Raw genomic sequence first — 14,199 nt, 5'->3', positions numbered from 1 at the left:
ATATCCAGTTCCTGTTTTATTCTCTGTCAAAACTCTCCCAATATAATAACACTTTTCAAAATATACAACATAATATTTCTCTAACTCGACATGATACTGAACTTTATTCGATTGTTGTTTGAGTCCATCTAAAGTCCATTCTTTTAAATCACCTAGTAAATTTAGTTGAGTTCCATGAATTTTGCCATCATCTTTATCAACAGAGCTATTTTCATTTTGACTCCTTATCTCAGGGTAAGTTTCAAGTTTCCCTATTTCTTCATATTCTTCTAATTCATCAATATTAAAGTCATTCACAGATATATCACCATCACTGTCCTTGTTCAACTCTCTGTTAAGTTCTTCTTCCAAATCTCCGTCTACTTCGTCACTATCAGAATCTACTTGATACACTTTAAGCTTTTTTTTCTGTTTACATAGATTTAGAGCTTTAAGTTCACGTTCTTCCTTTTTAATTTGTCTTACAGCCTCTCTCTCTCTCTTTTCTTTTGTAGTCTTTTATCTTCTTTCGCTTTATTTTCTCTAGCCTCTCCGATTCTTTTGCTTTCTTTTTCTCCAGTTTTTCTTTCTGTAATGCTTTCTTTTTTTCCTCTGCCGCTATTCGTTGTTCTAAATAAGATTTACTTGTTAATGTTGTTGACAAATCTATTCGAAGACGTTTAGTAGCTGTTAATAAAGGCTGTTGGGTAACAGTTTGAAGTAATATATCTTCAAATGAGCATCTTGGCTAAGTCTTATGAATTTAATAAATAAAAGATAATACTTTATAGTAACAGCAATACATTTGAAACTTACAAACCAAAGATCTAAGTGACGTTATAAACATGATTCAAATCAACACCAACTGGTACCCATATTGGAATCACTTTTGCCCCACACTTCTCATCACTATTGCCCCCGTCACATTTTTAAAGGGTCATAAGTGATTTCACTTAAAATAGCTGTTATAAGTGTTATAAAATTTATATTATTATAAATTTTTATAATGAAAACCTTCATTTAAAATAGCGCAGTACAAAATATATATTTTTAGAACAAAAATTAAAAATTTGGTGAAAACCTTTGTAGATTATCAACAAACCTGAAATCCATGTTCAAAAGTAATGTAATAGGAAAACTCCATCCATTAAAAAGTATAATGTAAATGCATCTCAAATACTTTTGAGTGTTATATAAGACATTTTAAGGTACAAGACTGAGGTAATTTCATACAGTAAATAATAATATCACAGGAGTAATAAACCCTGGTCACATTTGTCCTAAATCACAATTGCTCCACCTTACCCCAACTAAACTGCTTCAATGTCGTAATTTTGACAAACGGGCCCATGACCGATGTGTTAAGTTTGATAAATTATGTGCTTGTGAAAATTGTAATTCGCGGACAGTGATAATGATGATGATAGTTTATTACAATAAGTCATTAGTGAAGTAAATTCGTAAAGCCAAAAAGGTTTTGATTTTCTACGTGGTTAAGTATTTATAAAATTTAACAGACCAGAAAATGTGTAAAATTCATTTAATCACTAAAATATATCTCATGTAACAACTAACCCCATGTATTGTAACAACACGCCCCGTGGTGGGGTAAGTTACAATCTACATCTATTCAAAAATCTTGAAATATTTTGAAGTAGTGGCTTCTAATCATTTTTTAAAAAATATGTTAGGAATGCTAAACATTCTAGATGCATTTTAAAGTTTCTCGCGTGTAAATAATTTGAACAGTTTAGCGTGGAAAAAATATTGAAAAAAAAAAAATGTAACAACTAACCCCGGTTTCCCCTACTCTACAAATGGTGTACTAAAAAAGCCTCCAGCAAAACTCACGCATCCTTTTAGAGCTGTTGAGAAACAGTAGCATAGAAAAAGCTTGATATAATATGATAATACACATAATATTCTACATATGTTTTGGTGTTTAAATTTTTATACCTAATGACATACTTCTATATAATAAAATTAAAATGATGTTTGCAAGATTATTTTATAACCTTTAATTATTTTTTTTAACATCACAAAACTAATCTTACCAGAAAATAAATTCAAATAATTTCTATCCGTAAAACATAGAAATGTAGTAAAAATTCTTCATTAGCAAAAAAATAAATAAATAAATAAATAAAAGATAATACATTTATACTGAAAATTCTAACTTGAACTTCTTAAAAAATAATTATTTTTTCATACTATGCGGGGACCTAAATGCCGCATAAGAACAAAACTTTTATTTGACCAAAATTAATGTCTTTATCATTCACAATTTTCAACTTTAAACAATTTTAACATTTTTTCTGTTATTCAAAAAATTTTTAGAAAAAATTGATCTTTTGAAGAGAATTTATAAACTTCAAGCCTCGTGCACCTAAATATTGTTTGATTCGTATAAAAAATTTTATGTAAGATGTGGATCGGTAGGGGCAACTTTTTATCAACTTGACAAATTGAATTTCGAAAAAAAGTTTTTTTCGATACACCCTACTACTCAGCGATAACACTTTTGTCGGAACCAGAAGGTCCTGGGTTCATTCAGACATTTCAGCATCTTTTTTAAGAAACAATGAAATAATGTGGTTGTAAAAGTCTCAATTTGCGGAATGAAATTCAAATTTTGCCGAATGATAAAACACGAGCATGCACACATAACGTAGAATAAAACATTAGACATCGTGTAAATATTTTTAAGAATTTTAATAGATGAAGAAAATCTCAATGTTGCAATTTTGTCCCTACATTAGCCGAATCGTCAGCAAACCTTACCGTATAAGGATTTTTTGCGGTGGTCGGAACTAGAACACCTATAACTGGGGGGGGGGGGGCATATCCACTATAGGGGCCTTAGTCTGAGCGATCTCTCATCAGGGGAATACGGATACTGAAGCAGTTAGAGGAACTGTCATTTAGAGTTGTTTCGGACTTCCCACACTTGTGTCATTTCTACCGGTAGAACCACCACCTCCTATATAGCTGTTCATCGCTCTCAACACTCGCCAACGCGTGCGCCAATCGCAAATTAAGTTTCGAATTCTTTACCATTTTTTCACTAATGCTATTGTGCAGCAGGGTTCACTCGTGGATATAGTAAAACTCTTTTTTATAGTTAAATTAATTATGCAAATATAAAGATATTTTAATAATCTTGCACTGTAATGAAGAATACAAAAAGAAATGAAAATCTTGGAACTTTAATAATCTACAATTGATACATGGGCGGATCCAGAAAGGGGGGGGGGGGGGCAGGGGCAGGGGCGGCAAATAGGGGGGTCAAGAGGGGGCGGTCGCACCCCCAAATGTTTTGCGCAGAATGATAGAAAATGGGTGAATTCAATTTATGAAAGTCGGAAATCGCTGTTCAAAAAAAAAAAAAAAAAAATCTCGCTGGTTTTCAGAAGCTATTTGATGAAACACGACACATTCCCAGACTATAAAAAGTGTTTTTCGTTTGTTGGATGATAACTTAGAAATTTTATGAAGTATTTTCCGGCCTTTTCAGAACATAGAAAACTGATAGAGAACCATGGTTAATTTTTAACTAAAGAAGACATTGCCTCATATAGGCTAAGTATTTCACACTTTTGTGCCCAGTGTAACAATGGTATGTCCAATATGAGAGCGCCATGCAACCCATTTTACATTCACTTTTACGCTCATTTTTTAAGTGTATTGCTAGAAACACGTTTCATCTGTTCAATGCATTATATGCTTTCTTAGAAGCTTCTTAAAAATGCATGTGATTATTGAATAAGAAAAACGTATCGACGAATACCAGTTATGTGGCTCTGTAATTATGCAATCTCGGAGTGACAAAAAATGGTCTTTAAGAGTTAAAACCATAAAAACATTACTCTATAACTTCAAAGCAGTGATTTGACGATTGGAAGAATTATTGCAAAAAGATTCTTTCAATGGTGAAAAAGATCATGCCCTTTATTTAGCATGATGAATTCGTTTGAATTTTTATTCAATTTGTTTGTACTGAGGAAAGTTTTTGAAAAATGCTTTACTCTATCAAAACATCTTCAATCCGCTACCCTTAATTTTCGGACTATTCAAGCCACAGTCCAATCTACAACTGATCTGTGCACCATACTACCATAGTTCAATCTACAATTGAAATTAAAAATAGATTTTGCATATTGTAGATGTATATTTCAATCAACCATTTAACTTTTCAAAAAAATTCTTCTTCCGAGACAATTTTTAAAAACAAAAGTGACAAAGATCCACATGATGATGTGGAGTCAAACATTGATTTTTTAAATTTTGCATGAAGTAATAGGTTTAGTTTCGAATGAAATTAACACAAGATTTGATGATAATTATTTTTCTGTATTGTTAGTATATTATCTGGATCGGATTTTTGAAACGAAAAATAAAATGTTTCAATTATGAGTAAAATTTTTAGCACGAAGCAAGAAAAATTACAAGCAATATACTAACAGAAAGGTTATCATGTCCAGAGACTGCAGTTTCGTTCTTGTTATGGACTCATTAATCTATAATAGTGAATAATAGAGCTGGAGGCAGATGATATCTCATTGAAGCTGAGAGTGCCGACGAGACCAGATTATTCAATGATGAAAAATTAAGCCCCTCACAATTTTTGAAGTTGCCTGGGTGATTTTGAAGAGCAAGATATAAAAAGTGTTTTCATACATAAATTTGCTACTTCAATTATTTTTCAACTATTCCAATCAGCTCAGCTAGTAGAGAAAGATTTTTTTTATGTCTCAGGAGGTTAGAGAATTATTTTCGAAGCACAATGGGCAAAAAATTCAAACGAAGTCATACATGCTGAAGAGCATGAGCTTTTTCACCATCTTTTATGTTTAGATGTACTGGAAAAACAGCACGACACTGGGCACTGATAGATTAGTAACACGATTCCCTGCCTTTTTCGAATTCTAAAAATCATGCATTAAAACTTTTCAAAAAGGTATAAAACTTTAGTATCGCGATGTTTTGTATGATAACTTATTAGCAGGTGATTCAAAATTTTAATTGTTCCTAAACACTATTTTTTATTCATATTAAACCGATTTTATGACCACTTCCTGTTAATTAATGCGTATTTGGGACAGCACTGTGGTAATACATATTTAAGAAGCTTGACCCCCCAAATGAAATGCTGAAATGCCGCCCCTGGCAGGGGGCCATGCCGTGAAAATGTCAAGAATAGTTAAAATCCCCCTTTTTGAGCAAAAATGCAAAAAATTTCCCTTATAATACATACAAAGTCAACAATAAGGAAAATAATGAGAGGGGAGCCATGGCCACCCTGAAAAAGTTTCAAAAATAGTTAAAAACCTTTTTTAGAGCTAAATATAAAAAAATCCTTATTATTCCTCGAAGTCCAACAAGAATATAAAAAGAACGCCGGGGAGCCATAAAACCACACTGAGGAAGTTTCAAGTAAAGTTTTTTTAAACCCTCTTTCCTAGCTTAAATTGAAGTAATAACAATTTGAATTTTGAATTCAAATTACGTAATGTTTTTCGCAATTACGAGCTGCGACAGGACCCTACTCATTGGAGTTATCGTTTCTAGAAGCGGCTCCTGTCCCCCAAGCCTGCCCCTCCTCTTCGGTGGTTACGTCTGTATAGTTGTGTGCAGGCGCGGATCCACGGAGGGGAACTGGGGAACGTTCCCCTCCCAAAATCCCAAGTGTACCTATAAAATTTTCAGAACAGAATATAGCGAAATTCTTCCGTTTTTAAAAACTTGAACTACAAGAAAGCGAGGAGAGAATTGCAAAAGCAGATTCAAAGAAGAGAACTGTGGGAATGTCCCCTCCCCCTCAAAAAAATCCCAAGTGTGCCTAAAACGTTTCAGAAAACAGGAGTACAGGAAATTTTTTCCGTTTTTTAAAACGTGAACTAAGGCATCAAGAAAAGCAATTAGGCAACAGCAGAAGCAGAACCACGGAGGGGAACTGAGGGAATGCCCCCCCCCCCAATCCCAGATATACCTAAAAATTTTCACAACAGAGCAAGGATTCTATTTTATAGAATTTGAACTTGAAAAAAAGCTCCAGGAAAAGTGATTAGAAAATAGCAGAAGCGGATCCACGGAGGGGAACTGGAGGAATGTTCCCCTCCCCCCAAAATATCATGTGTACCTAAAAGGTTTTAGAACAGAGAGCAGGAAAATTCTGTTTTATAGAACTTGAAAGTAGGCTCCAGGAAAAGTGTTCAGACAATAGCAGAGGCAGATGGCGGATCTGTGGAGGGGAACTGGAGGAATGTTAGCCTCCTCCGAAAATCCTAAAAACGCCGATTCAAATAGGGGAACTGGAAAATGTTCTCTTCTCCGCCCCAAAAAAAAAAAAAAAAAAATCTGTTCAGAAAACAGACTACAGGATTTTTTTTTTCTTTTTTCTGTTTCTTAGAACTTAAAGAAAGGCTCTAGGAAAAGCGATCAAACAATAGCAGAAGCGAATCCATGATGGAGGGGAACTGGGAAATGTTCCCCTCCCTCTCTCCAAAAAATTGATGTGTACATAAAAATAAATTCACAACAGAGAACCGCAAAATTCTTCTGTTTTATAGAACTTGAACTTGAAGAAAAGCTCCGGGAAATGCGATCAAGCAATAGCAGAGGCGGATCCATGGAGGGGAACTGGGGGAATGTTCCTCTTCCCCCAAAACCTCATGTGTACCTAAATATATTTAAAACAGAGTACAGCAAAATTTTCCTGTTTTATAGAACTTAACCACGAAGAAAGGCGCAAGGAAAAGCGAGGAGAGAATTGCAGAAGCGGATTCAAAGAGGGGAACTGGGGAATGTCGTTCTTCTAAACAAAAAATCCCAAGTAAACCAAAAACTCTTCAGAAAACATTGTAAGGTAAAACCACCAGTAGTTGACACTTTAAAGATTATTTTTTCTGTTTGTTAACATAGCTTGGAGGGAATTCATATTAGGAGAAACTTTTAATAAGTGATAACTGTACCAACTAGTCCCCTATTCATTATAATGCAACAAAATAACTAGATTAATAAAATGAATGCTCATTTTTTTAATAAAAAAAGACATTGAGTTGGAGTTGTCACTAAACTAAAACGACAACATCTAATTGTTGACACACTTTATTTTCAGGAGTTGATACATGCTTTGATATAGAAAAACAGGAATTGCTTAATAAATGAATTCGTACCTACTAGTGTGAATACAGGAATCGCACTACCGGATCTAGGCAGCAGCAAGCTGCCTAGATCCGGAAAGACGAAGATCCAACCATGCAGGAATGTAAAGACAGTTATAGAAAAATATAAAAATTAAATGCTTCCGTCATAAGTTATGCTAAGTTATAAGACTATGAGAGAAGTTTACATAAAATTCGAGTTCGGGGAGTGAGTAAATATTTTTCATCTTAAAAGGTTCATCGATATGGCACAGTACAGCTTCCCAGTAGTTCAATTTATCTACTTTAGGGCCATTTTCAATCTCACAAACTTTTGTGTACTTGCTTTTTGCATCTGCTTTAAAGCAATCTTTCAAAATAAGTCTTTTTGAACACAAACTTATTTAAACCAACATTTGATGTAGAGTTGATCATAAAATGTAAAGCTTCTACGATTCAGTGGCGCAACCAAAGGGGGGGGGGGCAGTGGTGCCCACTGGGGGGGGGGATTATGGCAGAAGTTTCCCATCAAGTTTTTTTTGTGAGTAGGGGGGATTTTTAATATTTTAAATTTATTTGTTGATTTATTTTTAGTTTAAAGTATTAATTTCATCTTATTTTTATTTTATTTTGATTAAATTTTATTTTATTTAATTATTTTGTGTGTAAGTGTGTGTGTGTGTTATTGGTGTACCGCGAAACTTTTCTATTAAAATAATAATAATAATGAAACTAATTTAAAATAAATAAATAAAATAAACGATTATTATTTTTTTTATATGAATGAAATAGAAAGGGCAAAAATTAAAAAAAAGGGGGAACAGGCATGAGATATTTTTTTTTGGGGGGGGGAGGGGAATTTGCGCCATCGAACTTAGGGAGGATGGGCACCCTTGGTGGGGGTACACAGGGCCCCTGCCCTGTGCCCCCACCCCAGAATGCTGATTAGAATGTTTCTTAAAAACATTTCTTATAATCAAAGAAAATAATAGAACGAACCTTGAAAAAACAGAGTTAAAAAAGTTAAAGAAGAAAAAAGTTATTTTAATAAGTTAAAAAAAAAGAATGTCGCGAAAAAATCTAAATTTTTTTTCAAAAGAATCTTGTAATAAAAACTTTCAATCGTGGAGGTTTATTGATCAGTAAATTACATCCCCTCCCATTTTTTTTCCAATCGTTTTAAAAATAAGAAAGTGTTCATAATGCTACGTTTTGGAAGCTCCCTTTCCCCCGCCGAAACCTTTAAAGAGTGTCTCGAAACTCATTTTCAGGGTTTGAATTTCGAAAAAGTTTCAGGGGAGAACTACCTAACACCTCGCATTCTAAAAATCGAGAATCGTTTAATATTGCTTTTTTGGAGCTTCAAATTTGAAAAATTTCCAAAACCCTAACGTTACCAAATATTCTCTACAGTTACGTTTTTAAGACGTAAATTACGAAAAATTTCCAGACAAAGGTCTGAATTCTCTCGTAAGAAATCTAAAAATGAAAAAAAATTACAATTTCAGAAATTTTAAGGGGGAGAGCATTTAAACCCTTCGTCATGATGTCATGAATATCGCTTTAAAACTTCGTTTCCTTAGGACTTCAATTACGAAACATTTTTTGGGAAGAGCCCCAAAACACTACTGCTCGTAACGTCATCAAAGTTATGTGTACCTGCGTTTTAGGAACTTCAGTTTCGAAAGATTGGGCGGAGGGTGATCGATTTAGATCTATTCTTAAAAAAAAAAAAAAAAAAAAAAAAAAAAAAAAAAAAACGATCTGGGGCTGCCCCTAAAAGTCCCGTCAACAAATATCACCTATAATCGCGTTTTTAAAACTTCAATTTCTAAAAATTTCTGCAGAAGACCCCTTGAACCTTTCCTCCCCATAACATCATCAGAGATCATCTAAAACTGTTTTTAGGGCTATAATTTCAAAAAAAAAAAAAAAATTCTGGGGGAGAGGCTCCCGGAACACCCTCCTATCAGTCGGCAAAACTTTTAGGATTAAAATATAAATACAACAATTAAAAAAAAACAATGAAAAAAGAACGGTTTTTTAATTTATTTTCTGAGAATTATACTTGCAGAATTTGTAAAGCAGAAATTTTTTTTATAAGAAGCGTAAAAATGCAAAGGACAAGTTGTAAAACTCAATGGTTATTTTTCCAATAAGTAATTTCATATACCCCCCCCTCCCCATAAAACATAACTGCTAAAAAAGTTCCCCTCCCAAATCCATAGTCTGGATCCGCCCCTGGTTGTGTGTGTGTGTGCGTGCAGGCTTGTGTGTGTCCGTAGACCTGTGTGAATGCACGTTGGCGTGTATGTGTGTAAAGGCGCGCATGTGTGTGTGACTGTGTATGTGTGTGAGTGTGTATGTGCATAAGCGTGCGTGTGTAAGAACATGGACTCCACCGATCAGGAGAAGCGGATCCCGGGGGACATTGCTCAGGACCGGAGGACGCCTGCAGATGACGGTGGTGTTGAAAAAGGAATCGGAACGTCAAGGACAGTTAAGTAGAAATAATTAGCCACCGTGATTGTTCAAAAAAATTTCATTGTAATTCATGTGAAGTCTAACAAGAACGGAAACAATGGCAGAGGGAGAGCATGGCCACCCTACGAAAATTGTAAAAATATCAAATACATATATACCAAATACCGTAAAACTCCTCTAATGAGGACACTATCGGGACAAATTTATTTGTCCACAGTAGTAGGATGTCCGCAGGACAGGGGTTTAATAATGTTATTTACAAATACAAATACAAACGTGACGACCAGCAACAGGCTCTGAGCCCAGCTAGACTGGTCCTAGTCAATTTACAATCCCCAGTGAAGATCAATGGCCCCCTTAAAACTATCTATACTCCCTTGCTCATTACCACCTCTTCCGGTTAGCTGTTCCAAGGTTCCACTACTCTGCTAAAATAATAATTTTTCCTAATATCCATGTTAGCCTGATATTTAAATAGCTTAAAACAATGACCCCTTGTCCTGTCTCAATATTTGCCTTGGAATCGGGGAATAAAAAATTGTCCTCATAAGAGGGATGTCCGCATTTGAGGGGTGTCCCTTTGGAGGGGTTTTACTGTATTTGGATTCATTTAGCATGGGTTCGTCTTGTTAGATGTGTTTACTTCCCCCATGGGGAAAGAACAAGGATATGTGTTAGTAAGTGTCCGAAAGATTTATGACCGCGGTGTCTCCCACAAAGCGAAAATTTCTGTCCAGTTTAATATGTAATTCGATGTAAAAATGGAATATTGATAAATGGATGCAGCAAAAGCTTGCTTGCAAAGACTTCGCCATCCACCGAAATTTTTTCTGCCCTGTTTTTCGTACCAGCGGTTCGCTCGTATAAGTATAACCCATGTCTTATACACAACACCACATCACGGAGTCCCGCAGTCCTCTCTCCTTATAAAAAAAAAAACTTTCTTTCTCCCCGGAACACACAAAGAGGCGCGAAAATGATTTGATTTGCCAGACCGCCGTCCCCAAGAAGTCGGTACACCCATTGCTGTCGTAGTTCGGATCAAGCTCAAACACAGCCATGCAAATGACCATGCAAAAACCCATGAGCCCAAATGAAGGTCCCAGCCGCTCAGACTGGATGGCGTACGTAAACCTTTGCGAACTTTCTAAGGTCGGCTAACATTTGGGAAAAGCACATGACAAGCATAACCCCCCCCCCCCCCCCCCCCGACAAACCAATATCTCGCTGCTTGATTGGACGAAAACCATTTTTTCAGTCCCTGGTTCAGTGGCGGCGCTAGGAAATGCCCGACGGGGAGGGGGCGGGGGGGGGGAGGGCAAGCTTGCCCGATAGGGGGAGTCGATATATTTTCAAAATTTATAAGTTAATCCCCCACCCCACCCCCATCTTTCAATTTTTATGATACATAAAAAGTAATCATTCTTACCTCTAACAAAACGTATAAAGATTTTGCATTTGTAACCTATTTTCCTACAAAAGGGAAAGATAAGTTATTGAAACTAGATTTAATGATAAGAATGTACCTACTTAAGTTTTATTTTCCATTACAATGGTTGAGGTACACAAAACGAAAATATTAAATTATAAATGAAATTAAAAATGCGAAAATGGGCCTTTGCGATGAAGGGACTTTTCGAGGTCATGAAAGTGCAGAGGGGGCTACAAATCAGGAGAACTGCGCTGTTTTTTTTTTTTTTTTTTTTTTTTTTTTTTTTTTTGAGCAATCACGATTGCTTATTGTTCTCACTTGACAGTCCTTGATGTTGCGGTTCCTTTTTCAGCTTGGACCAGGCCTGCAGCACCACCGTCCACCGGCGGCGGCGCGGCTGGTCCTGAGCACTGTCCCCGAAATCCACTTTTGCTGGGCGGTGGCGTCCATGCCCCACACACACGAACGCCTACACACACACACACACGAACGCCTACACACACACACACACGAACGCCTACACACACACACACACGAACGCCTACACACACACACGAACGCCTACACACACACACGAACGCCTACACACACGAACGCCTACACAGACACACACACGAACGCCTACACACACACACGAGCGCCTACACACACACACGAACGCCTACACACACACACACACACACGAACACCTACACGCACACGCACGTACACAACACTCACTCACACACATGCATACATACACTTACGCACCCACACACATGAGCCTACACAAACACACACGCTCGTGATTGCGAAAAACATAATTTGAATTCAAGATGCCAAAAATTCAAATTAATTTTTATTTATTTATTTATTTATTTATTTATTTTTTTTTTTTTTTTTTTGCGGAAAAAGAGAAACAGCTACATAAACCCACTTGAGGGATTTGGGGGCTATAACTCTGAAAAATTTTCAAAGTTGAAGTCGTAAACACGCGACTGTTGGTCAGCTTTGATAACCTTAAGAACGGGATGAGCTTCAAGGACTCTCTTCCAGTCCCAAGAACGCAATTTTAATCAGTTTTCAATGGTGGGGTTTTCAATGGGGTTGGGAAGTCTCCCCCCTAAACCCCAGGTTTTTCGAAATTTGAGACCTGAAACTGGTGTTTAGACGATTTTAAATCATATTTGGGGGAAAGGGAGATGCGCTCTCTAAGAAGTATTTAAAAACGCAACAGAGACTGAGAACGTTTTGGAAGTAAAGTCCAAGAAACGGAATTTTAGACGATCTCAAATAATGCCCAGAAATTTTTTCTAAGCTGAATTCTCAAAAACGTGATTGAAGGTCATCTTTGGTAGCATTTGGATGTGGTGCGAGACACTCCCCTGGCATGTTTTGAAAGTTCCAAAAATGCAATTTTAAACGATCATCGATGTTAGGGAGGGGAATTGAGAGCTTTCCTCAGAAATTTTTCAAAGTTGAAGTCGTAAAGTGGTTTTAAGTTGCCTGTGTCGATCTTAGAGAGTAGAAATATAGCAAAGGGACTCTGCCCTTTATTCCACAACTTTTTATTTATTAGCAGGAAGCTTTTTAAATTACTTTGTTTGCACGAGAGAGGTGCTAAATTTTTCAATAAGCCAGGTCGGGAATCGAGCCCAGGTCGTCTGGAGAGCTGGAGAAAGGCAACAGCCCCAACCACTAGACCATATGGGACTAGTCTTAAGGGAGCCAAGAGAGCCAAACAAACTGGTAGCTAATGCAGAATTAGCAAACCAGATGAGCGACCGCAGTAATGGTACGATTCAACTCAAAGATTGATGGCAAAGCTAAGGTATTTTGTAGTAAATTACCGCCCTAAAGCCAGGGCTAAGGCCGAAATACTTAAAATACACCGCCAGCTCAGTTATTCCATCCGAGGACTGCAGTTTCGTGCTTTTTAACACTCATCAGCCCGGAATAGGAATCACATGAGCTGGCGGTGTATTTTAAGTATTTCTGCCTTAGCCCTGGCTTTAGAGCGGTAACTTACTACAAAACAGGGGCAGCAATTCAGCATTTCATTTGGGGGGTCGAGTTTCTTAAATATGAATTACAACAGTATGGAACCAAAACACATATTGGCTAACAGCAAGTAATCATGATATGGGTTTAGAATTAATAAAGATAAGTGTTCAAAAAAATTTAAATTTTTATGACAAAATTCGTAGTTTGATTTAGAATATGTTATCATACCAACTGTTTTGGTACTACAGTTTTCACCTTGTAATAAAGTTTTGATGCTTGATTTTTAAAATACGGAAGAACAGGAAAACTTGTTACTAATCCAGCAATGCCCTTGCCCAGTGTCATGCTCTTTTTTCAGCTAAGTTTTTTTTCCCCATTGTGCTTTGAAAATAATTCTCAAAACACGAAAATTATTATTTCTCTACAAGCTGAACTGATTGGAATATTTGAAAAATAATTAAAGTAACAAAGTTAAGTATATGAAAACACACCTTTCACATCTTGCTCTTCAAAATCACCCAGGTAACTTTAAAAATTGTGATGATCTTCATTTTTCCTCATTGAATAGTATATTCTAGGCTAGTCTCTAAACAATTTTTCTCGCCTCATGCTATAAATTTTACTCATAATTGAAACTATTTTTTGTTTTCAATCCAGCTAATATAGAGGAAAATATTTATCATCAAGTCTTGTGTTAATTTCATTAGAAACTGAATCTATTATTTTATACAATATGTTAAATCAAGGTTTGATTTTACATCATCATGTGCATTTTAGTCACTTCTTCTAAATTCATTTGAATATTCTTTGCACCTTTTTAAAATTTTCTGGAGTAAGATTTTTTTTTTTAAGGCGTATCTATGGAAGTATACTATGTATTGAGCAGTTGAAATGTGTTTCTAGAAGAAGAAAGTGATGAGCACTCATTTAATAGACACACTTAAAATGTGAGCGAAACAATGAATGTAAAATACCAAGGCATTTAGTGAAAATCATGCGGCCACACCACTGCACGGACCTCTCATCCGTCGCTACACAGAGCACACAAGAGTGAAATATTTAGCCGATATGAGGTTTACGTCTTTAGTTAAAACTAACCATGATTCTTCATCATTTTTTTCTGTTCTGAAAAGGCCGGTAAAAGCTTGATGAATTTCTAATTATTTAAAAAAATGGAAA

At 35.9% G+C, this 14,199-nt stretch overlaps 1 protein-coding gene across 1 annotated transcript in view; it reads right to left on the bottom strand.

Annotated features, from left to right (window-relative positions):
* LOC129234309 (uncharacterized) overlaps nt 1–13,365 on the bottom strand; it is a 162,059-nt gene extending 148,694 nt beyond the window's left edge. The window contains exons 1-2 of the mRNA XM_054868304.1: nt 13,249–13,365; nt 67–408 (exon numbers count right to left, since the gene is read on the bottom strand). Coding sequence (XP_054724279.1) covers nt 67–408; nt 13,249–13,365 — 459 coding nt within the window. The remainder of the gene's footprint in view (nt 1–66; nt 409–13,248) is intronic.
* Between the last annotated feature and the right edge of the window lie 834 nt (nt 13,366–14,199).

Source organism: Uloborus diversus, chromosome 1 (assembly GCF_026930045.1).
Source record: "Uloborus diversus isolate 005 chromosome 1, Udiv.v.3.1, whole genome shotgun sequence".
NCBI classification, from domain to species: Eukaryota; Metazoa; Arthropoda; class Arachnida; order Araneae; family Uloboridae; genus Uloborus; species Uloborus diversus.
This window is presented reverse-complemented; position numbering and strand designations above follow the sequence as displayed.